Source organism: Aspergillus novofumigatus (assembly GCF_002847465.1).
Source record: "Aspergillus novofumigatus IBT 16806 chromosome Unknown P174scaffold_3, whole genome shotgun sequence".
Taxonomy (NCBI): Eukaryota; Fungi; Ascomycota; class Eurotiomycetes; order Eurotiales; family Aspergillaceae; genus Aspergillus; species Aspergillus novofumigatus.
The window spans coordinates 3998340-4019945 of record NW_020194276.1 but is presented as its reverse complement, the minus strand read 5'-3'; the positions used below and the strand labels follow the sequence as shown (position 1 = coordinate 4019945).

At 50.6% G+C, this 21606-nt stretch overlaps 11 protein-coding genes across 11 annotated transcripts; 5 read left to right on the top strand and 6 right to left on the bottom strand.

Moving 5' to 3' along the window:
- Positions 1 to 9: 9 nt before the first annotated feature.
- P174DRAFT_420089 (uncharacterized protein) lies at positions 10 to 2192 on the bottom strand (the record flags this gene model as incomplete). Its single annotated transcript, XM_024824843.1, has 4 exons — positions 10 to 983; positions 1041 to 1674; positions 1721 to 1979; positions 2038 to 2192. 4 exons carry the CDS (start codon positions 2190 to 2192, stop codon positions 10 to 12), a joined length of 2022 nt encoding a protein of 673 aa, XP_024684828.1.
- Positions 2193 to 2619: 427 nt separating this feature from the next.
- On the top strand, positions 2620 to 6071 carry P174DRAFT_440811 (ATP-binding protein). The gene is made up of 2 exons (XM_024827140.1): positions 2620 to 4780; positions 4837 to 6071. The coding sequence occupies exons 1-2, from the start codon at positions 2668 to 2670 to the stop codon at positions 5922 to 5924; spliced, it is 3201 nt and encodes a 1066-aa protein (XP_024684827.1). The 5' UTR covers positions 2620 to 2667; the 3' UTR covers positions 5925 to 6071.
- Positions 6072 to 6222: 151 nt separating this feature from the next.
- On the top strand, positions 6223 to 7637 carry P174DRAFT_440810 (DUF453 domain protein). The gene is made up of 2 exons (XM_024827139.1): positions 6223 to 6479; positions 6506 to 7637. Exons 1-2 carry the CDS (start codon positions 6335 to 6337, stop codon positions 7564 to 7566), a joined length of 1206 nt encoding a protein of 401 aa, XP_024684826.1. The 5' UTR covers positions 6223 to 6334; the 3' UTR covers positions 7567 to 7637.
- Positions 7638 to 8019: 382 nt separating this feature from the next.
- On the bottom strand, positions 8020 to 9476 carry P174DRAFT_450506 (aminotransferase-like domain-containing protein; the record flags this gene model as incomplete). The annotated part of the gene is made up of 3 exons (XM_024828941.1): positions 8020 to 8521; positions 8577 to 8968; positions 9018 to 9476. The coding sequence occupies 3 exons, from the start codon at positions 9474 to 9476 to the stop codon at positions 8062 to 8064; spliced, it is 1311 nt and encodes a 436-aa protein (XP_024684825.1). The 3' UTR covers positions 8020 to 8061.
- A 308-nt stretch (positions 9477 to 9784) lies between these two features.
- P174DRAFT_511823 (putative aminotransferase) lies at positions 9785 to 11174 on the top strand. The gene is made up of 3 exons (XM_024831823.1): positions 9785 to 9837; positions 9888 to 10348; positions 10415 to 11174. The coding sequence occupies exons 1-3, from the start codon at positions 9805 to 9807 to the stop codon at positions 11130 to 11132; spliced, it is 1212 nt and encodes a 403-aa protein (XP_024684824.1). The 5' UTR covers positions 9785 to 9804; the 3' UTR covers positions 11133 to 11174.
- Positions 11175 to 11216: 42 nt separating this feature from the next.
- P174DRAFT_155500 (transcription factor domain-containing protein) lies at positions 11217 to 12835 on the bottom strand. The gene is made up of 2 exons (XM_024821183.1): positions 12708 to 12835; positions 11217 to 12656 (listed from the first exon to the last, which is right to left on the bottom strand). The coding sequence occupies exons 1-2, from the start codon at positions 12798 to 12800 to the stop codon at positions 11301 to 11303; spliced, it is 1449 nt and encodes a 482-aa protein (XP_024684823.1). The 5' UTR covers positions 12801 to 12835; the 3' UTR covers positions 11217 to 11300.
- Positions 12836 to 12866: 31 nt separating this feature from the next.
- Positions 12867 to 15063, bottom strand: P174DRAFT_388202 (putative amino acid permease; the record flags this gene model as incomplete). Its single annotated transcript, XM_024823392.1, has 7 exons — positions 12867 to 13614; positions 13665 to 13990; positions 14043 to 14066; positions 14129 to 14592; positions 14647 to 14760; positions 14821 to 14891; positions 14941 to 15063. The coding sequence occupies 7 exons, from the start codon at positions 15061 to 15063 to the stop codon at positions 13177 to 13179; spliced, it is 1560 nt and encodes a 519-aa protein (XP_024684822.1). The 3' UTR covers positions 12867 to 13176.
- Positions 15064 to 15643: 580 nt separating this feature from the next.
- P174DRAFT_450504 (uncharacterized protein) lies at positions 15644 to 17118 on the top strand (the record flags this gene model as incomplete). Its single annotated transcript, XM_024828940.1, has 5 exons — positions 15644 to 15998; positions 16072 to 16180; positions 16240 to 16460; positions 16519 to 16661; positions 16722 to 17118. The coding sequence occupies exons 1-5, from the start codon at positions 15825 to 15827 to the stop codon at positions 17116 to 17118; spliced, it is 1044 nt and encodes a 347-aa protein (XP_024684821.1). The 5' UTR covers positions 15644 to 15824.
- Positions 17119 to 17221: 103 nt separating this feature from the next.
- On the bottom strand, positions 17222 to 17880 carry P174DRAFT_420083 (GNAT family N-acetyltransferase; the record flags this gene model as incomplete). Its single annotated transcript, XM_024824842.1, has 2 exons — positions 17222 to 17451; positions 17502 to 17880. 2 exons carry the CDS (start codon positions 17878 to 17880, stop codon positions 17222 to 17224), a joined length of 609 nt encoding a protein of 202 aa, XP_024684820.1.
- A 222-nt stretch (positions 17881 to 18102) lies between these two features.
- P174DRAFT_155459 (uncharacterized protein) lies at positions 18103 to 18930 on the bottom strand. Its single transcript, XM_024821182.1, has one exon. It carries the CDS (start codon positions 18803 to 18805, stop codon positions 18254 to 18256), a length of 552 nt encoding a protein of 183 aa, XP_024684819.1. The 5' UTR covers positions 18806 to 18930; the 3' UTR covers positions 18103 to 18253.
- Positions 18931 to 20190: 1260 nt separating this feature from the next.
- Positions 20191 to 21384, top strand: P174DRAFT_450502 (IgE-binding protein). The gene is made up of 2 exons (XM_024828939.1): positions 20191 to 20806; positions 20863 to 21384. Exons 1-2 carry the CDS (start codon positions 20549 to 20551, stop codon positions 21205 to 21207), a joined length of 603 nt encoding a protein of 200 aa, XP_024684818.1. The 5' UTR covers positions 20191 to 20548; the 3' UTR covers positions 21208 to 21384.
- The last annotated feature ends 222 nt before the right edge of the window (positions 21385 to 21606 follow it).

Genomic DNA, 21606 nt, shown 5'->3' with positions numbered 1-21606 from the left:
TGTCCGCGATCACCAGGTGCTTTCGAATTCGGCTCCATATCTCCCCCGAACTCGGGACCTGGAGGTTGGAGACTGTCGTGAAATGGTCCTTCCAACTACTCGATCTGATATTGTCGCTGCCGATGTAAGAGTATCTGGTATCAAATTGACGAGGCTGGTTGGGTCATCTTGGAAAATTGGCAATTGCTTCATGGTTCTCTTGCTGTGCATTGGATTTGTGAGTAGAATCTTCACTGCTGGGCTCAGTGAGGTGTCCCGAACCATGCTGTGGAAGCAGTCCATTACGATCTTCAAATCTGGCAGCGTCCTCGGGTTGTCAAAGAGAGAGATAGTATCGATGACACAGTAGACGGTAGTCTGCGCGGAAAACTGTGCTACAAGATGGTACAGCAAATCGCATAGACACGACAAGTCGTGGTTTTCGAGCCCTTCAACGAAGTCCCAATCGTCGATAAAACTGAGATCGGAGCATTTCATCTCCAACAGCCTGACCAGCAGCTGCATTGCGAGAAAGCGAACCAGTCCATTTGGCCCGTACCATGCGTCCTTAGGTAAGAAGTGCTGGCCGCAGAAATGGAAAACGACGACATCCTCCGGGTGTGCAGTGACCATACTGGTAACCAGGGTGGCACAGAATACGGACAAAGGGGTTGTCTTGGGCATGCCGGGGTCGTCGATATTTGCATCGACGAGAATAAGATCGGATTCTGGGCGGTTTAGCCATCCCAGAACTCGGTTGTTTCTCAAAACAGACTCTTGCACCTGCCCCTGAGTCTCTGTATTCAGCTTGCCCTTGTACGAAAGGCATTTTTGCAGGTCATCATTCGGTCGTTGGAGCATTTGTCTTAGGTCTGCTAGCTCGTAATTGTCGGAAATCGGCAGCCCTGTGAGAATGTAGAGGAGTTGATCACCCTTGATGAGCTGTCTGGACTTGCGGGTGTAGCGAATCTCTCGCCGCAGCCTTTCAATCTCGGTACGCTGTCCTATTGTTCCCACGATCAGTGACATATCCCTAAAACAAGGGAAAAGATCCGTCCTACTCTTGGACTCCAGTAAAATCTGGAGGACTTCATTTCTTGTTATAACCTGACCAGTCTCCTGCTCCTTTATCCTCAGGCTGTTCTGTCTATTGCTCTCCCTTGTAACGATATTCTGTGTATCTGCCCTAATTTGATGGAGCATGCTGTAGAAAGCCTCATAGCCCCTTTTGTAATCCTTATCCCGCTCGTCCTGCTTCTCACTGAACACCCTGAGGCTCTCATTTGTCTCCAGAATATTGCGATGCATGCCGGGCAATCTCATCGCCATTGACTGAGTGAGAAGCCCCGTACCTTCGATGACATTGTCCCGTACCAGATCGATCACGCGCTCGAATTCCTTCCGAGCCTCTTCCAGCTTGCCCAGAATCATGTCAGGATCCGGTGGTGGCGTTCGATGCGTGAACTTGGGAGCAGTGGCCAGTTTCTGTCTCCACGAGGTCTTTTCTTTAGAGGTCAGTAAGATCATATCCTCGATGCACTCCACGATACACTGGTTCAAATGATCCGCAGAAACGCAGATCTCCTCGTTACTCCGAAAGCTCCTCTTTGCCGGATCGGCCCGAGTAAGTGCTTCTAGGATGGCTACGAACGTCTTTTCGATCTTTTGTCGTCTCTCTGCCGATTTTTCGGCCAGCTAAACAATTTTAGCCCGTAGACGTTGGCCAGACCGCAAGACATACCTTGAAAACCACTGCCAGCCCAGTCTTGACAACTGCCAAACCATACTCATTGGGAATGAGGGCAACCCATGCATCCAGAGTATCTTTGGTATCGCCTACATGGTACCATAGCGAATGCCAGAACGTCTTTTGGCGGTCCATGTATCGAGCCTCAGTATTTGCGAGCTTGTCGGCTAACTCCTCAAGTTTCTTTGCGTCTTCCTGGAACTGCAAGCCCAAATTCTCGGGCAGGTAGCGTTTCAGAAGTTCTTCAAGTGACCTGTGCGAGTCTGTCAGCCTTTTCTTCCCAACTCATCATTCTACAATCAAACACCCACTTGTGAAAGTTCGGCGGCACAAATTGGTGCTCATTATCGTCATATCTCGAGGACCCCGCCATTGCAACATGGATATCAGGACCTTCGGCGCTGATAAAAGCGGCAGCGTGTGCGGTTAACCTGCTCGGGACAGGAGCTGCTGCCATCGACGTCATGACTGAGGCTCCCAAGTTGGGTTGACTTTACGATGACTGTTCAAATGGTGGCCTGCGAGGTGCGGAGCCATCATCATATAGATACATGGACAACATGGTGCTCATTAGAATAGAGACCCCGCCGGATCTGACCTGTTCAAGCCGACGTGGACTGGGGCGATTGGCGCAGTCATCCAAACAGCTGCAGGATGCATTTCAGCTCGTTTCATGTCATGGCTCGGCAACAATTCAGGCCAATAATAACTTCAAAAATAACCTGTCAGCCTCGCGAATTTACACTAGCAAGAATCAGCCCCCTTTTAGCGCGCCACATGCTGCCCGTCAACCCGCAAAGCTGACCAACAAAATCTGGGCGGCTAACAGGAGTCTGTGAAGAAGGAGTGAGCTAGGCTCGAATTCTCCTTTATATTCACGCAAGCCTGTGATTATGCGCGTGGTTTCCCTGCCATGAGATTTTATTTTAGAATCGGCAAAGATGGCCGCAGCCGACGCACCAGGCAGGGAGCTCTCCCCAGGACCCCAGAGACTGTTACGCAGGCGCGCGACACAAAGGATCCTGGCCGATGACTTGAGTTTTGAAGAAGATGAGCAGATAAAGAAAGAAAGGCAGGAGAAATGGGAGAAGCGACGCCAGCAGATGCCGTGGAAGGTAGAAGTCCAAACCCTGGACTACCATCACTTCAAAAACCGGTATTCTCTCGATGATGGGCTGGCTATCATTGAGGTCCTCCAAGGCCATCACAGCATCTACAACGAGGTGTGGCATGAGAACAATCGTCGTCGGTTGGGATTTATATACCCAGAAACACCGGTCGAGTTGGAGAATGAAGGAACCTGGATCCAGAGGGTTCGCATACAGTCGCCCGAGCTTCTCCTCCTGCTTTCTCGACTAACCGGCCATCGAGACCTGTGGGCCAAGCGAGGCCCCCGCGTCTTCTTCCGGCCTTTTACAACATTGTACTACTATCTTCCAGAGATGAAAGAGTGTCTGGCGCTTCTGGAGTCACGCTGGGGCGGCAATGTCGATGAATCACATCAAGACCCGATCGACGCGACACAATGGAACGCCAAATTTAAGTCCTCCGGCCATAAAGATATTTCAGAACCGGAGGATGAGAGCTTTCGAATCAGGACGCCGGCTGAGTCGGTCATTGGGCCCATCGCAGATTCCGTGACCGCGCTGCGCCACGTTCGCCTGTTTGTCAACTTTATGGATACTGAGATTGTCCCCTTGTGGAAGCGAGCTGCCGGCACGACGCATCGTAAGATCGCTTTTGCGGACCTATGGATGTCTTATCAGCCTGGCGAACTGCTCTATGTGCCATCACCCTCGGAGACAACCCAGGATCAAATCTGGCCGGAACCCCTTCCCATGTCGCAGAATATCTGGCGGCTGCATACAATCAGCCGCGACCAGTTCCAGGAATTGTTTAATTGCGATATGTCTGCGGCCACCGGCCAGGAACTAGATCTCTGGAGCTACTATATCGATTTTAACGGGGTGTCGTATGAGCCTTATACTCGAAGGTTCAGTATCAAGGCGTATGAGGGGCTAAGGGACATCACCACAATGCAGATCTACCCCTTGCGCTTTCACAAGGATGCGGAGAAGCTGCTCGAGAGCCGCCGGGAGGTGGGACAGCTGTTCCAAAAGGCACTAATGGAGAAGCATCTCTACTATGAGGGGTGGACTCTGACGCACGAGCCCACGCAGAGTCCTCAGTTGCAGGATCGAGGGAATTCCGAGCATATCGAGGGCCAGGTGATGATTGATTTTGTCGAGGGGCACAAGTCGGACAGCGATCTCGCCTCGAAATCCGATCAGACCCTGACTGGATGGTCAGCGAATGACTGGCCCGAGGGAGAAGACAGTGTCGCCATCAACCATTGGTATCAGTGGACCAGCGAAGACGAGGAAGGGTCGGAAGGCGAAGCCGCAGACAATGGCCATGAGAAGACATGTGAGCCTGGTTTTGAGCTCATGAAGGAGGAGAGTGACTGCTTGCAGCTTTACGAAGACTTTGCTGGGATCATCAGCGACCATGACTTAGAAACCAACGACTTCCTCCGGTCATACATGGCAGGCAATGCGATGCAAATTACTACTGAAGACCTTGTCCTGCTGCCGGGTCGCGTTGTTGCCTACGCCTTTCGAGACCGGCGGTTCGTGCGTCTGGACGTGAAATATTTGCAGCCAATTCCTCCCTCCGAGAATGTCTTCAAGAACCTGCGAATCAATGAAGAGCACAAGCGGATGGTCCGGGCTTTGGTCAAGACGCACTTTCAAAAGCAGAGGCTAAACCTGGACCTAATTCGGGGCAAAGGCTCGGGGCTGGTGATTCTCCTGCATGGCGCGCCAGGAGTGGGCAAGACAGCCACCGCAGAGGCTGTAGCCCAGGCAAACAAGAAGCCTCTCTTTTCCATCACTTGCGGGGATCTTGGATTCCAGGCCCAGGACGTGGAGACAAATCTCAAGGAAATCTTCCGGCTAGCGCATCGGTGGGACTGCGTGCTCTTGCTTGACGAAGCCGACATCTTCTTAACTCGTCGAAATTTGAGTGACCTTGTCCGCAATGCTCTCGTATCAGGTATGTGATCTCTGAAAGTATGTCTGTGAGTCTCATGTTCCTGAAGATGTCGATAGTTTTCCTTCGGATGCTGGAGTACTACAGCGGGATTCTGTTCCTCACCACGAACCGGGTAGGGATCATCGACGAGGCCTTCAAGTCGAGAATTCACGTCAGTTTGTACTATCAGCCGCTCGACAGAGAGCAGACACTCGCCATCTTCAGGAACAATATCCGCAAGCTGCGCAAGGTCGAAGCGGAGAAAGACCGACAACGCGCCTCGGATCCCGACGGCCCTCAAGGGCCAATTCTGGACATCGACGAGAAGAGTATTCTGCACTATGCTGCGTGGCACTATGACACCCATGTGCAGCACCGATGGAACGGTCGACAGATTCGCAATGCGTTCCAGATTGCCTATTCGTTTGCGCATTTCGATATTCAAAACGGGCCGGACACGTGGCAGAAGGAATCGGAAGAGGAAGGAGATACAGATAGCGACGAGGGGAAACAGGTTGATTTCACTGTGACCAACCCAGTCCTGGATTATCGGCATTTCCTTCTCGTCGCAGACACCATCAGACGATTCGACAACTACCTTTGGGAGACCACAGGCGAGACGGAAGAGGAGCAGGCATTCAACTGGAGCCTGAGAGCTGATGATTACAATCCGGACGAGTGGGACGATGGCCCCGTCTATCATCCTATGGGTCATCAGCCTCAACGCCGGGGATACGGCCCTTCGTCCCGGGGGTCGATGAGGGGCAGGGGCGGTCCTCGGGGAGGAGCATTCAGAGGCAGCATGCCGCAGGGCGGACGTGCTGTCCAAAGAGAACGATCTCCTGTCCCGGAGTATCAGCCGCCGCTCAAGGCTCCACTGTCTCAGCAGCAAGGAGGTCGAGCTAAGCCCATGCCCGGAGCAGAAGTACCATCCTACGGTCGACGGTTCGGTCCGGGTGCAAACTCCGATAGACCTCGGGCACCTCCTCAACGGCGGTCAGAGCAGCAATCGCCGGCGTGGAACGTCCATTCTAGCAAAGAGGGTCATTTTGCGTATGAGGAGGACTACGAGGAATTTGAGGAATATGAAGAAGAAGGGTACGATGAGTATAGCCAGAACGTCGGTCCAGCAGGCCCAGCCCGTGTGGGACCTATCCGAGGATAGACCGTTAGAGCCATAGTGTGTCATGGGGCCGATTTTTAGCTATCCTGCAGCATGCCTTTAGGTCCTTGTTCACATCTTGTCCAGAATATGTACATTCTGTCGAGTCAACAGGATTCTTCCATGGTGAAAGTAATTAGAGAAACGAAACTTCCATATAAGACCCTAGATGCCTGTAACCCATCGGTAGATATACGACACGGGAAAGTGCCGAGATCGGAGGATTCCCGCCGCATCAACGTCTTTCCCATCACAGCGGCCCTTCTCCTGCAACTTGCATCAATTCCTTTCCCAGAGCCATTGGAGATCGAACGCTAAATCAGGATACTGCTCGACTGCTCGTTTTAGTTCGTACCCAATTGACTTTTATGTCTTTTGACGGGGATTGAACAGCCCTCTGGATGTCATTTACGATGCTGTCTAGGCCCCTCGGACGGCTCGTCCACCTCTCTAAACCACGCCACCAGAATGTAAAAATATACCCACAGTTCATATCTAGCACGGCTTCATTATCCAAAAAACAAAGCAGCATTCCAGCAGCGTATTACCGCGGGGGACGTCGCGCGCCATCTTCTTCCGAAAAGAGGATCTCCCGTCGGAACAACAGCAGTGGGATGACATCTTCCGCGGCACCATCGGAAGTCCCGATCCATATGGACGCCAGCTAGATGGAATGGGAGGTGGCATCTCCAGTCTGTCCAAGGTGTGCGTGGTCAGTAAATCCGACCGGCCGGATGCTGATGTCGAGTACACCTTTGTTTCGCTAGGGGTGAAGAACATGGATGTCGATTATTCCAGCAACTGTGGGAACATGATCAGTGCGGTTGGGCCATATGCAGTCGATACTGGTCTCTTTCCCGTGGCTGGCGACGCCAATGACGTTGTCTCTGTCCGAATATTCAATACCAACACGGGAAAGGTCATCCGATCTACGTTTCCTGTAGTAGACGGGGAGGCAGCAGCAGCTGGTGATTTTGCTATCGATGGCGTGGCCGGGACAGGCGCTCGAATACAGCTCGATTTCATTGACCCTGCAGGCTCAAGGACGGGCAAATTGCTGCCAACTGGGAAGGTTGTCGATTGCTTTGACGATGTTCCCGCATCATGTATCGATGTCGGCAATCCATGCGTTTTTGTGCGCGCTTCTGACCTGGACGTCCCAGGAAATCTCGCACCAGATGAGATCGACGCACATCCTGCTCTACTTTCGCAATTGGACTCTATCCGTCGCCAAGCTGGCGTCAAGATGGGACTGGCTGTAACACCGAAAGAAGTGCCTGGGAGTGTTCCCAAGATCTGCCTCGTTTCGTCACCGTCAGATTCTTATACGTCGGGAATGATGCAGACGTCAAAGGATGTCGATCTGGTGGTTCGAGCTCTCTCCGTCGGCCAGCCGCATAAAGCCGTTCCCATCACCGTCGCTTTGGCCCTTGCGACGGCCGCCAGAGTGTCCGGCACTGTTGTGGCCGATGTGGTAAGCGACAAACCAGTCGATCCTGCGGGTATTACTTTAGGCCATGCCAGTGGTAATCTGCTGGTCAGCGCGGACTTCGACCCCAGCGGTCGTTTACGCTGTGCGACGGTCTATCGAACAGCGCGTAGGATTATGGAGGGGCGTGTCTTCTGGAAAGATACTTCTGCTTGAACACTTGGAATATATGAATTGGTGTGAATATGGAGTTGCCCGGCTGAGTTTGGCAACTTCCACATTGCCAGGAGATTTGTATATACTGGTTAAAACCAGATGTGCGACTAGTGAGATTCTATTGCACATATATCCATTGCATACTAGCACATATATCCATTGCTTACTATCATAAATGGAGTTTCCTTGCTTTATTTACATTCTCCGCACAAAGTAGACTGTATTTTCGGGGGCTTACTGAAAAGAAGGTTGTGTTCCCTGATGTCAGGGACTTCATATTCTCAGACATGGCACCAGTTTACAGAGCGGCCCCGCAGCGGTTGGCTGCTCAGCTTCCACAACTTAGAAAAAATGATCATAGTCGCTTAAGCGACGTGGAAGAGCGATGACTACGTCAGTAACATCTGTGCGCATGGCTTCTGAAGAACACAATGGAGCTCGACGGACCACATCGTACATACAGATCAGCAATCTATCGGCAGTATTTAACTTCTTTCAGCTCTTTACTTCGTTGAGCATCCTGACTAGGACCTTCTCCAACCGTCTGACTCCCTCGGTCAAGTCCCTTTCGTGCTCCCACGCGAAGCAAAGCCTCAAACATTGATGTTGAGATGAAGATTGATCACCAGGGACCACAAAGATGTCACCATTCCCGACGATCAGATTCTCGTCCCGCAGTGCTCTATCAGTGACATTGCAAGCAGTGAGTGGCTGAGGCAATCTGATCCAGACAAAAAAGCCTCCAGCATGCAATGCATCACTTGCATCCGTATGTATCTCGACTCCGAGGGGATATAGTCGCTCCTTGATCGCCGATACTATAGTATAGTGTCGACGGGAGTATGATGGGATCAACACCTCCCTTATATGCTTCGTAACAGAACCATCTTGTAGCATTTCGTCAATGAAGGTCGACATGAGTTGGGATGGAGGGCCGCCTGACACTGTAGAGCCTCTGTGTGATTCCCGTTTAGCCGAGAGGACAGTCATAGTTGGGGGCGGAGTCTTACACTTGTGACAAGCCATAGACTAATTGAGGCTCTCCCTCAGCCCATCCCACACGACAACCAGGGGCAACGATCTTGCTAAAGGTCCCATTACTAATGACGTTACCGAAGCTATCCCGTGGACCACCATCAAGCGTCCGATCTAGATCCAGGACGCGAGGGATCTTGGACCCCCATGTATTCCCATTACCTGGAGAATGAGCGACAGACCAGTGCAGAAAGTCGTAAACGTCGTCGCAAATTACTAGAGCATTGAATTTGCGAGCTAAACGGACAAGAACTTCCCGCCGTCTAAGAGACATGGTGACGCCTGTGGGATTGGAAAAGTTAGGCACGCAGTAAATGACGTGTTTAAATATCCTTCTGTAATGTTCCGGACGTTTGTATCCTTCTGCCTATAAAAATTTAGCTTTCCTAGCTTTTGAAATGCTTTCTTCAGCTCACCCTCTCTGCAACTGCCTCGTCATTAGCGAGAGCATGTTCAAGATACTCCATGTCCATCCCCTCCTCATCCTCAGGAACAGCCCTTAACCTCCGGTAGAACCCTGCATCCTCAAAGATCCTGAATGCGAGATGATAAGTCGCCTGCGGCATCCATATGTGCCTTGTTTGCGATGGATCAGTAAAGACTTGCAGGATATTCGACAAGTTCTGGCTCGCTCCTCCGGTTATGCAGATGCGATCCGCTTGAATCGGCTCAGAGGGTTTGTAGTATCCCGTCAGCCACTCGGCAAGGTGAGCCCTGAGGGGAAAGTGACCCTCATCCGGGCCATAGTCCAAGCCGGTTACTGCGACTTCCGGCTTTGACAAGGCCGATACCGCTGCATCACTTAGGCGCTGGGTGGGAAGAAGAGCCGTAGAAGGCGACCCTTTCAGCAAATCGATACGAGGAGTTGAAGACATTGAAGATCAATGAGAGAGGCAGAAACTTGTCGAATACGAAGACCAACAACGGCTCGGACACATTTTATACACTGATGACGGAGTTGGGACTGGGCCCTCACTTCCGTGGGGATACAGGATTTCCGTTTTGGGTAATGAAGGCGATTCAACCAATCACGGCATGCCAAGCAATGGATCCGACGGGAGGCACCAAACGATGGGTTCTCCGTATGTCCTTCAGACCATTGCAGCTGCTTACAGATACAAATTCTCCTTCCTTCTTCTCTTCCACCTTCTTCTTCATTCAGAGTCAATTGTAACTCATAATCCCGTATAAGACAGCAACACAATGGGACACATCAAAGACTTCGCTGTAGAAAAGGCAGGTAAAATCAACGTCAGGCCGCAGGAGTTGATGGCTGACTTTCGCAGTGGATGGACGAGCATGAGACATGGGCAACTCATAATCTCGCTGAGACCTGCTGTGCCTCCGTCTCACTCGACGATATGTTGGCCTTCGCCGGGAACAAGGACAGAGCCAGCCTTATCGACTTTTCCCAGAAGCAAACCTATGGGGCAATACGAGGCAGTGATGCCCTGCGCTCAAACATCGCCAACTTGTATCGCGACGAGCAATCTGAGCCATTGTCAAAAGAAAACATCCTTGTCACGAATGGCGCTATCCAGGCCAACTTCCTGGCTCTATATACCAATGTTGCTCCGGGTGACCATGTCATCTGCCACTATCCCACCTACCAACAGCTCTACTCCGTCTCCGAGTCCTTCGGCTCGGATGTCAGCCTTTGGAGAGCAGACGAGCAGAATGGATGGCAGGTCAACTTGGAGGATCTGAGATCGCTGATCAGACCGAATACCAAGGTCATCATCATCAAGTGAGTACTCTAGCAGTCACCAAGTTACTCCGACGTGCAGTGAAGGTGGGCCTAACAAAGTCATAGCAACCCTCAGAATCCAACCGGGGCTGTCCTGACCCGTGAAGTGCTGCAGGAGATTGTAGATATTGCGCGCCAGCATGGCATCATCATTCATAGTGATGAGGTATACCGGCCGCTTTTCCACTCCCTGCAGGACGGGCAGGAAGAGCCGCCTTCCGTACTTTCCTTCAATTATGAGAAGACCGTTGCCACGAGCTCAATGAGCAAGGCTTTCAGTTTGGCCGGGATTAGAGTGGGTTGGATTGCATCCAGAAGCCGGGAAATCATAGAGCAGTGTGCGACAGCTCGCGACTACACTTTGATTTCGGTTAGTCAGATCGATGACCGGATTGCTACATGCGCATTGTCGCAGCCAACTGTGAGTAATATTCTCAAGCGTAACCTCGACCTGGCAAGAGGCAATCTTGATCTGCTCGATGGCTTCGTGAAGGAATTCGCCTGGGCTACGCGATGGGCCCGACCACATGCGGGCACCACAGCTTTCATCAAGTTTGTGAATAAGGACAACCTTGCAATCAATGATGTGGAATTCTGCAAGCGTTTGCAAAAGAAGTATGGAGTGATGTTCGTGCCAGGCAGCAGGTGTTTCGGAGAAGGCACGAACTTCAAGGGCTATGTCCGCATCGGGTATGTGTGTGAGCGCCAGGTCTTGATTGACGGTCTGGAAGCGTTGCGGAAATTCATGACCGGCGCTTATCACTCTCTGCCACTGGCCGTTTGAGGAGCATTAAAGTAGATAGACGCAACTGCCAACTGATAGAGCGCAACAAGAATGACAAATCTATGCACTTGCATCAAGTAGTGAAATCATCACAATGTCACAGGGAATGACATCTGTTGTCCATAGTTTACCAGTGAGATGGTGAGACGAAGGCAGTATAAAGTGTGTTCAAAAGAGAACTAGTTCCAGCCCAGACTTTGCAAAGTAGACGTCCCAGCGCGAGGATGCGCCCGACCCCCAATAACGAGCAAGAGCATCCCTTGCTCTAGTAAAGTTCCCCATGCCCATGGTCTGCATATTCAACATCCTTGTTTGGATAGCTTGGCGTTCTCGAAGATCATCGGTCTCACAACCGGCGCTAAAAATAGGCCACAGGATTAGGACATTTGCCGGAGAGAATGGTCTGATTGCCTGAACGTTGTCGAGAATGGCCGCAACCTGCGCCCTGACCTTGGTATGACTTTTTGGAAGCAGTTCGACTCGGCGATAGAGATGCAAAAGTGCGGAGTGGATGAAGGTGAGATGTGTGTTGTGCAGTTCAGATGCGAGAACTTGATCATGGGAGGCGAGCGTAGCGGCCGATGGAGCCTGGTTGGCAATGGAGAGTATTCTGCTCTCCAGATCCTGTGCGTCGTCTGTCAATTCCTCGGAAAGGGCAGAGGATGGCTCAGTAAAGGTTTCTAATATAGACTGCTCATGCACGTTCCGCCGCGCCAACTGACCGATTCGCGCCAGCAGAGGCATTAGCTGGGTTGAGTAGCCACAGATCTCATCAACGTGGCCATTGCCGCAATTGGGATTCCGAGTCAGGTTCCAGTACTGCCCATCGTTGACACATCCTTCATGCGTACCTGAGAGGCCCGCCAGGATGTCGAGAGTAGCGAACCACTTGAGAAGACACAACGAAAACGGGTCAGTATCAACGTCAGCTGTCCTCTGCCTCGCAAGCAAGGCCGTGAGTAATTGCATTACCCCAGACAAATGGACCTTCCAAGTTCGAGCGTTGCCATTACACACATCATTGGTACATAATACCATCGCTGTCATGGCGGTTTCGGGCTTGAGAGTCTCGGCAGGATTAGCCAGTGCAGCACGGAGACCCGTAACTGCGAGGTCGGTAAATCTTAAGATTGTCAGTTGATTAGCTGAAGGTTCCTGGACAAGTCGAGCGTGGTGACTGCACGAAGCTGCGAGAAGTGCGTGTAGAAGATGCGGCGTTTCCACCGCAGTGGCCACCAATGTCTGACCAAAAACAGGCGGGGCAAGAGGGAAAAGAACTCGAATTGTCTGAGTGGCAAAGTGATGCATGAAAAAGTGAGAGTCGGTAGGTGTCAGACACTCCAATGGATTGAGCGATGCTTGGAGTTGTATGACGCTCCTTTCGGCTGGTGATGGGTGTCTCGACTTGCCACGCACTGGAGATGGTTTTCTACAGTGACTCCGAACAGCGACAAAGCTGGAGTCATACCTGCACTCTTTAGGGAATCGGATGCATCTAGAGCACACTGGCCTCCGGAGGTCACACTATTGTAGATGAGCGAGAGCAGCCATTTGAAAGGAGTCACATGGACATACTTTCACTTTTTTGCGTCGGCATTCGGAGCAGCCATCGCGTCTGCGAGGCAAACGGAGGCTCTGAGAGGTGTCACCGGGACTTCTGCCAGCCATTAAAGGGCAAGATGATGGATTATGGATGGTTGACGGCTGAACGATAATTCTGGCAGTTGATGCTGGGAGAAATTAAGACGGCGCCCGCGAGAGCAGAGCACGTGCCAAGGAGACATGCATTGATGCCTCAGGCAATAACAAGCAATTCTCTCCTTGACACTTGCGCACTCTTTGATAGCATTGTTTTACGTATACTCGCCGACTGTTCTCTGAATAGCCAGAATTACTGACCGACCTTCATTATCAAGTCGGATCTCGGGTACACAGAGTAAAACCAGAGCGCGATTTGATATCAGATCGATTCACTTTGCATCTCAATCATCCTATGGTGGAAGCATGCATGAAATTTCATAGTCCATACTTGGCCTTAGGATCATCATTCGGCCATCACGTTCACTCTTGTCACCGGCCCTTTATATACCTTTTTTGCATGCAACTGGTAATACACCAGAGAGAGCAGAATGACACCTCCGAAAATCACCACGCTCCAGTTCATTGTGGTTGGATTGACCTGCTCGGTTAGAGGGAAGAAGCTAAAGACCCAGATGATACTCAGGACCAGAATCGAGACGGTATCGACAAAGGGGGTAAATCTCCCCATACTCCAGCGGGCGGGAGGTAGAGGCTGGTTGCGCCAGCGACGTAGGCGAACGCAGGTGATGGAGATGATGTACGAGGAAAGGAGAGCCGCCGTGCCTAGAGACATGATGGCATTGAAAGCCACGGACGATCCGATATTGATCAGAGATAGCAAGGAAACAATGACCAAGCTCATGCATAGCGCATTCAAGGGAACGGTGAAAGTCGGGTTGACCTGCGAGTTGTCGTCAACACCATTCCAACATCCGCTGGGAATAAGCCCACCTTTGACAGAAAGTTGGAGAATGGAAGCCCCTTGTCGCGCGCAAACGCATAGACCTGGCGAGATGTGGTGGCGACATTGCTGATGGCAGCGCAGAACTGCATGACCATGATGACCACCGTCATCCCAGTGGCAGCTCTGACGGATCCTGTCGAGTTGAGGAAGACTTGAATGAATGCAAAGCCCGTCTGGGATTCCAGTACATGATCAATATCCCCAACGCAGAAGGCGAGTGTAACGATCATGACGAAGCCTGTAGATCCGTTGAGAATAAGGGTCCATATCATGCCAAGGGGGAGAACTCTCGATGCGTCGCGGATCTCTTCGGCTATTCATCACATCAGTTATCAATATCCTGTCGGGGCTCGGAATAGACCTACACATGTGGACGGCTGAGTCAGGGCCTTTAAGTTGCACTCACTGTCAGCAGATCACACCTCGCGTATCTTGGAGTGTCAGGACGTACCGATCAAGGCATAAATGGGTCCGACCAACCCAACCAGACAAGCAAGGCCGTTATTTCCCCAGCCGCCTCGATCTTCAACGGATCCAAAAACTTCCGATGCGGCGGGTCTCGGCGAAAGCACCCAAAGCGGTATCAAAATACCAAAGAATCCAAAGCAATGGATAACCAGGATGATCCCCTCTATCAAGGGCAGTTTCTGCGCCAGCAGGGTGTTGAACAGCAACGCAACCAGTGCCACTGCAATGACCAACAGAGTGACATGCCATCGCTCGTAGGTATAGGTATCGGGGTAATTGATGGCAACCACTCCGACGATCATGTTGGCGACTGTATAGCAACATCCGGCAATTCCTGTGTGCCATCCAAGCACGCAGACCCAGCCGGTTATGTAGCTCAGTATGCACTGGCAACTGGGAGGTGCAAATTCGGATACCCAGTGATATTGGCCACCCGATGTCGGAGCCCTATCAGTTTATTAGCCGTGCGCCTGTGTAAGGCGAACCGTTGTAGGGTAATACATGGATGCCATTTCAGCCATGGAGAGAATGACAAAGCTGAACCCGGCGAGAGCTCCTAAATAGGTGTATATCATGCCTCCCTTGCCGCCATTGATCAAGCCATAGGATGCACCACTATTTCGATCAGTATTCCTCCCATCTCACGGTTTTAGAGCTGACCGGAGAGAAACAGACAAGAGAACTGCTTCCCAGGTACACATCAACACCGCCGTAAACCCCAGAACTGACAGAAATCGGAAATTGCGCTACTCGTATTTTAGCCAACATTCAGTTTTTTTAGATGTTGTCCCATACATTCAATTCCTGCTGCCTTCCCACTCGCCGCATATCTTTACGATCTTGCGCTGTTCCCATCTTTGCAGACACCCCATCTTCATGGGCAGTGGTATAGACCGCTGGCTTGTTTTCCACCCACATCCTGATCGATAGGCAGCCAATTTCGACTGAAGTCGACCAACAAACTAAATAACCGCGAATGGTAGTTGTGGATGTTAAAAACAGAGAATAGAAAATAGAGGAATGTTCAGGGGCGCCAGATGGCGGTACAGAATTAAATTGAACCACCATAGTGCAGAACTTGTCATCACCACGCTTAATTGTGCTAAGCAAGGGTATAGTGCTCGTCGTAATATCAAGCCGCACAAATACGACTCCAAGTCGAATCCTGAGTCTACTCTCGTGCAGGGCCTTGCAGGGGTCGTGCTTGTGTTTTCACCCGTCCCAGACATTTTATTGCACACGCAATGACCATTCAATATAAAGCCAGCTAAGGGTTGGCTGAACCCCTGCCTAGTCTCCGGGACGGCGTTGTGATGGCCCCTCTTCTTGTCTGAACAGTGGCTATTTCGTTCTAGGTGCGTCCTTTACTGGGGATTTTTCGGTCCAAAAAAGGCCGATCACTCAAGTATTTATCCGGAAACTGCATATTACAACCCCTGTTAGGCTGTTTGAGGAAGACAGCTCGAGGTTGGGCCGCGATTCCCACGACTTTCCCAACCCTGCCCATCGTATCCAAATCCGAGGACACTCATTCTCGAGAAGGGATATCATCCTTGCAATGGCTCAAAATATCAAAACTCCATTTGTACTTCTTCTTCCGGCCTCAACCATGTCTCCTTATACTTATATCAACCTCTCGCGCGGTTTGCGTTTCTGTTCCATCATAGAAGACACCCAATATGACGGGTGACGCGCCCTTCGTGATAACAGCAACTGATAAATCCGGTTCAATTGCGGTTGCAGCAACACTGTTCATGTCATGGATGGTCATTGTCTGCTTGATCCGTCTCTATATGAGACTCACCATGAATGGGCCATTGGGAATGGATGACTGGGCTGCTTTCTCTGCCGGCGTAAGTCAAGCCTCGAAGTTTAAATTTGGGCAGACTGAAGTGTACTAGACGCACTGACGATCTTGCGACCAAGGCTATTGGGATAGCCCATGTGGTGATGATTATGAACGGTCTGTCCCATGGACTAGGCAGATCGCATCAAGCCAGTCCCGACTCCGAACTTGAAAAGGCTGGGGAGGTGTGTTTGCCTACGTTGTAGATTTGCAGAATATTGCGAATCGCTCATAACTTACCTCTGTAGGCATTCTATACGGCAAATCTTCTGTTGTTCGCCGGTCATGGTTTAGCGAAGATATCAGTTTGCAGTCTTTTACGACGACTGGTCGAGAAAAGGTGTATCTGCTTGCTTGCAAAACCAGCCTTCTTATCACGAGTCTCTGGTGCTTCGCTTCGATTCTGGCAGTAGCCCTGAGCTGCCCCGCGAAATACCTGTGGTCCACGGAAATTCACTGCCGTGATCTTGTAAGCTCTTCTCAAATGTGGCCGGACATCATGGACAGAGCTGAGAATCATGACATAGAGTACTGCTTCGAAAGCAATTACGGCCTTTGACGTCCTAACCGAGGCTCTCCTCGTTCCTCTTAGCGTGTCCCTCGTATGGGCCCTTCAGCTGCGTCGAAAAGACAAAATGACTGTTGTCTTCGCTTTTGGTACTCGGATAGTGTATGTCAAGTCTCCCAATGCGCTGGACTAAAGAATTAACCAAATTTCCGTTATTGTCAGAGTGATCATTTTGACAATAGTCCGCCAATCCTACCTCAATACCGCGCTCCAAGAGCACGACCATCCCTTGTCTCTGGCCCCCGCACTGATTGCGACAGAGGCTCTATTGCACTTTAGCATTATGCTAGCAACGGTTCCGTGCCTGAAGCCATTTATTGTTGCCTTTAACACGGGCTGGGGGCAGGGTGTCGCAGGGGCTCCTGGAACTTCGTACTACAAAAAGACCGAAACAAGTGCATCGCAAGCACATCTAAACACCCCAAACGAGGAGAATGACTTGGACGTGGCTATGACCACACAGTCTCTAGAGAGTTATAACTCACAACAACTGATCATCCATCAAACGCAAGAGTGGAGTTTAAGGGAAGAGTTGGAGATGCGACCGATAGGAGGCTGATCTGTATCCCTCAGATAGAAAACAAGACAGATCGATTCGTCTATATCTTCGCTTATAAATTGATATTTTCGTGAGAATCCTCCCTTCGCAGGACACGCCAACCTTAATTCTTCAATTGTGACTCTCTAACCATCGGAAGAGCCCCTTGTAGATCGACCTCGACATCCGTTCGCTCACGGAAGCCGAACTTTCGATAGAGAGGAGCAGCAGCTTGGTGCGCATCCACATAAGCAGGAACCCCTTCTTCGTCAGCCCGATCACAGCCCCATTGGATCAGCATAGATCCAGCGCCCTGTCGTCGGTAGTCTGGGTGAGTCGCCAGCATGTCAAGATCTAATCTAAGAGGTCAAAATTTGTCAACAGAGTCGGAGTCGATCACCTACAATAGAACTGCTTTTCTCCGAAGAACTTGTTTCGCTCTTTTTCGAGCATCCCGAACAGCTCGTTGCAAGCCTGATGATCGGATTCCTCATGCCAGGGGGGAAATCGCGGTCCACTTTGCTGCGGATTCAGATCCCATTTGGCATATGCGACTATAACACCAGGTGAAGCGACATCTACCACCTTGAGATACCTTCTGTGTGGGTTATGCAGTATATCCTGCCGATGTGCTTCATTCCACCACTGCCGGACACCTGGGGTATCTGGAAACATCTTCAGATTCTGCGGGATTTTGAAGGCATTATACCAGATCTCAGTTATTGCGGAAATGTCCCCCGGCTCAACGAGCTTGATATCCAAGGTGGATATCGGGGGATGCATGGTGTCTTTGGTCACCCTGATTTCTCTAGTGTCCCCAATGAAAGTGTGACAATTCAGCGGGAGGCTAGTCATTTATCAATCAGTTTTCGCACACCTGGGTTAAATGTCCGCTAATGACAAGGGTCTGAGACGCTAAACCTAACTAATATTTCTCTTCACTCCCTGTCTAGCTCTGGTGTTTCTTGGCTCAAAAAATATGAGTGCGATAACAAGTTATGCCGTGCCAATCCTGATACTTCTTTCTCCCAGTCGAAAAGGTATACGCGATCCGAAGATATACAGATTGTCTACGTGGAATAACCCTCAAAGCGGGTATTCTAACGTCAGATGGGCCGAGCTATCATCATCAATCGTTATCAACGATAGTAACTGATTAAACATACGCCACAGGAAAGGCAACTCGATTTTCGAGATCTTCTGAAACTTCTACCAGGATGGACAAAATCTGCAATCCCCAGTGCAAAGGGTCATTGGAACGTCTGGTGACTGACTCGGAACGCAGCCAGGGAACTCTAGGAACTGTCAGCAGCCTATGCAGATAGCTATGGCTGGAATGGACGGTCCAGATGGCGTCCATCATTTGAGTTACCCATCCATGTTTATGCACTGCATGGGAATGGGTTTCGTGTGCACCATCCAGAATGGATAAAGGGCAATCTGCCTGACTGTATGAACAGTTCAGGGAGTTGGCTGTGCAGCGCCCATTTTCATGGGACTTTGGTTCCCAAGCAGAGCCGTCCACTCGATCAGGACTGTTTCGCAAGAAATATAGAATGATTATTAGCCACGTTCGCACTAACACTCCATAGTCACAAAGATTCCGTCTACGGACTAAGTATTCCAACCAAGACCATCTGCTCATGAACACAATTAACACTGTCAATCTGGCTACTGCTGGTGTCGTCACAACCACTGAGTTTGCCATTGGGCTGGAGATACTGAGAGATCGATGGGATCCACTGACTCGGCGGTGCGGGTTCCACAGATGCTGGTGAATATCGGTATTGTCTGTCGAACGATGCGTATGGGCTCTGCAGAAAGAATGGCTATCACCCAAGTCTGGAAACACCCCACAATGTAGAGATACTCCAGTCCAGCAATCGTCAAATGCCTCGATGTGTGCTGAACGTCATCCGGACTGATCCCCAAGGACATTGATCTTTTGAATTCTGTTCCTATGTAAGCATCACTGCCGAACACACCCCGATTGACCCGGCCAGATGATTCCCATTGTTCCTTGATTGGCGCGCCACTTGGGCCTTCCACCTGTAAACTGTCCGAATCCGATTACCCTGTTGGGAGGACTGACCCCCCTGTGGAGGCGCTGGGAACAACTGCTCCAAAGCATGTATGAGGTCCATGAATAGTACCATGGGTGAAACAGTGAAGCAAGGATGGACTCCGCGCAGGCAATTATAGAGGTGTTTCGACAATGCGGCAAGGCAAGGGTCGCCATGGTCTGATCTCAGCGTATCAACACGCCATTGTCTCTGGACGGAGCCAGGACCGATCCTACCCGGACTGTCGAGAAGATCCTCATTTAGTGGTGACTGGACGGTCCCACCAGTTTCGGCTGTTGCCGACGGAGAGGCCGCCATCAAGGTATGAGAAATGTAACTATTCTTGTCATTGTTATAAAATGTCGGTAAGAAGAATAGTAATCATTAGCAAATAATTGATAATCCGGTAGGGCATATACGGTGGAATTTGGACGGTTGAATTATCGGTCAGCTGGTCAGCAAGGGGCGCCTTGGGAATACCGCCACATTGATGGCTCTGTCATCTTCGACGGAAGAACAGATCGGTATGTTCTTCGCCGCTTCGGTTCCAACCCTTTGTTGTAGGATCAAAAGAGTCAAAAGTTTGGCAGCAAGCCGGGGATATACGGAGACCACTCGAAGAGAAACGTGTCTTACTACAGCCTACTCTATATAGACTAGGTTCGTGTCGTCGTTGTTATTTATGACAAAGAATGGACCTGGCTGCCCTGGTCACCTGAATAATAACAAGCTGCAGATCTGCGCAATGATGTCAACCTGGAACATGTCAGCCAATCAGATCGTGCTTTGCTATAACCGAGGCTATATATAGGAGTGTCAGTGAGAATCATTTCCTGTCTAGGTGTAGACAAGTTGCGGGGGATGTGGATAACTGCGGATCTCATTGGAGGATTAAAGCATTTAGCCATGACGTACAGAGTAACACTTGACCAATCAGCTGCTATTCTTGTACTTCGCCCAGGAAGACTGAAGAACGTACTTGGAAGCAAGAGAAACCCATGGGGAGAGAACCACCCTTGAATCATCATATCCAACCTCAAAAGCTCCAAGTTAAGACTATCAAGCAGCAGAGGCAAATCATGTATGTCTCCCTGCGGGTCCCCTAGTACTACTGTGTGGTTTAAGATCCCAATCCACAGTACGACTGAGAGTACTCCGTGGATAGTGGATGGAGTACTTCAGACCAGCAGAGGCTTGTCTCACTTAGGTTACATCGACTAAAGGGCATCAATATTCCCGGTGCACTCGTACTGATACTCTGTCATAGTATAAAGACAGCATCTCCCCATCCAAACCTCTCGATTCTCATCCTCATCATAACATCATCTTTTCTTTCTACATCCTTGAAACTCCAGATTCCAATCCTCACCCACACCACTACATCCATCATGAAGCTCTCTACCGTCGCCTCTGTTAGCTCTCTCCTCGTTGGAGCCCACAGCCTGCCCACTGCCCCGGCCAGTGACAATGGTCCCTTCCAGGTCATGGCCCTCCGGTCCGCCTCTCCCATCCACTTCCTCGGCATGACCGCTTCTCAGAACAGCTTTTGGTTGGGCGGCGAGACCACAACCTACTGCCCCGACGTCGTTAAGCAGCAGGGTGCCTGCCCCGACGGCACTCAGACTGTTCTGTATACCAACGCTTTGGTGAGTCTTCACCTTTCTACCATGGTATTGCTACGAATCTTGCTAACCTTTCATAGGATGTCTCGGTCCCCGGTGGCCAGCAAATCTACGTTGACCCCTCTGGTGCGGTCAAGTTCACCATCGCTCACTCTGCCAACATGCCCCCTGGCTCCACCGTCGAGGGATTCTCCTACGCTTCCGGTGACCCCTTCGGCCACTGGAACTTCAACGGCCAGGGCGCCACCGGCTTCATGGCTTGCCCTACTCAGGGCGATGCTCCTGCTCCCTACCAGGTCTTTGCCGCCATCAGCTCCGCGACCGTTCCCACTGGCAATGTCGCTGACTGCCTCGGATTCGATGCGGCCGCTATTGCCTGGACTCCTTCTGAGGGTCAGACTGCTGCCGCTTGGCAATATATCTAAGACTAAGACGGCATCTGTATGCTTTGTTGATAATATAATGGTATGAGTTATTGTCGCACAGACGGGTCCGACTGTAGAGAAGGGAGGGTGTTTTGTATATACTTGCATCATGGATATATATCTTGCTTCATAGCCTTCATTGCGCGATTCGAATAATACAACAATACGAATCTCTCGACTACATTTCTAGCTCTTTAACTGATGTTTATTTTCAGAATTCTACTCAACTAATATCCCCAGGAAATGAATTACCCATGGATACACAGGTACTGCGTATATTGACATGGATCCAGAGATATCATCACGTGGCACTGGAGACGCGTGACGTCAGCGGAGAGGAACCATCATCAACAATCAATTCAACAACTCCCAGATATCATCTTGTTCATCATTTCTCAA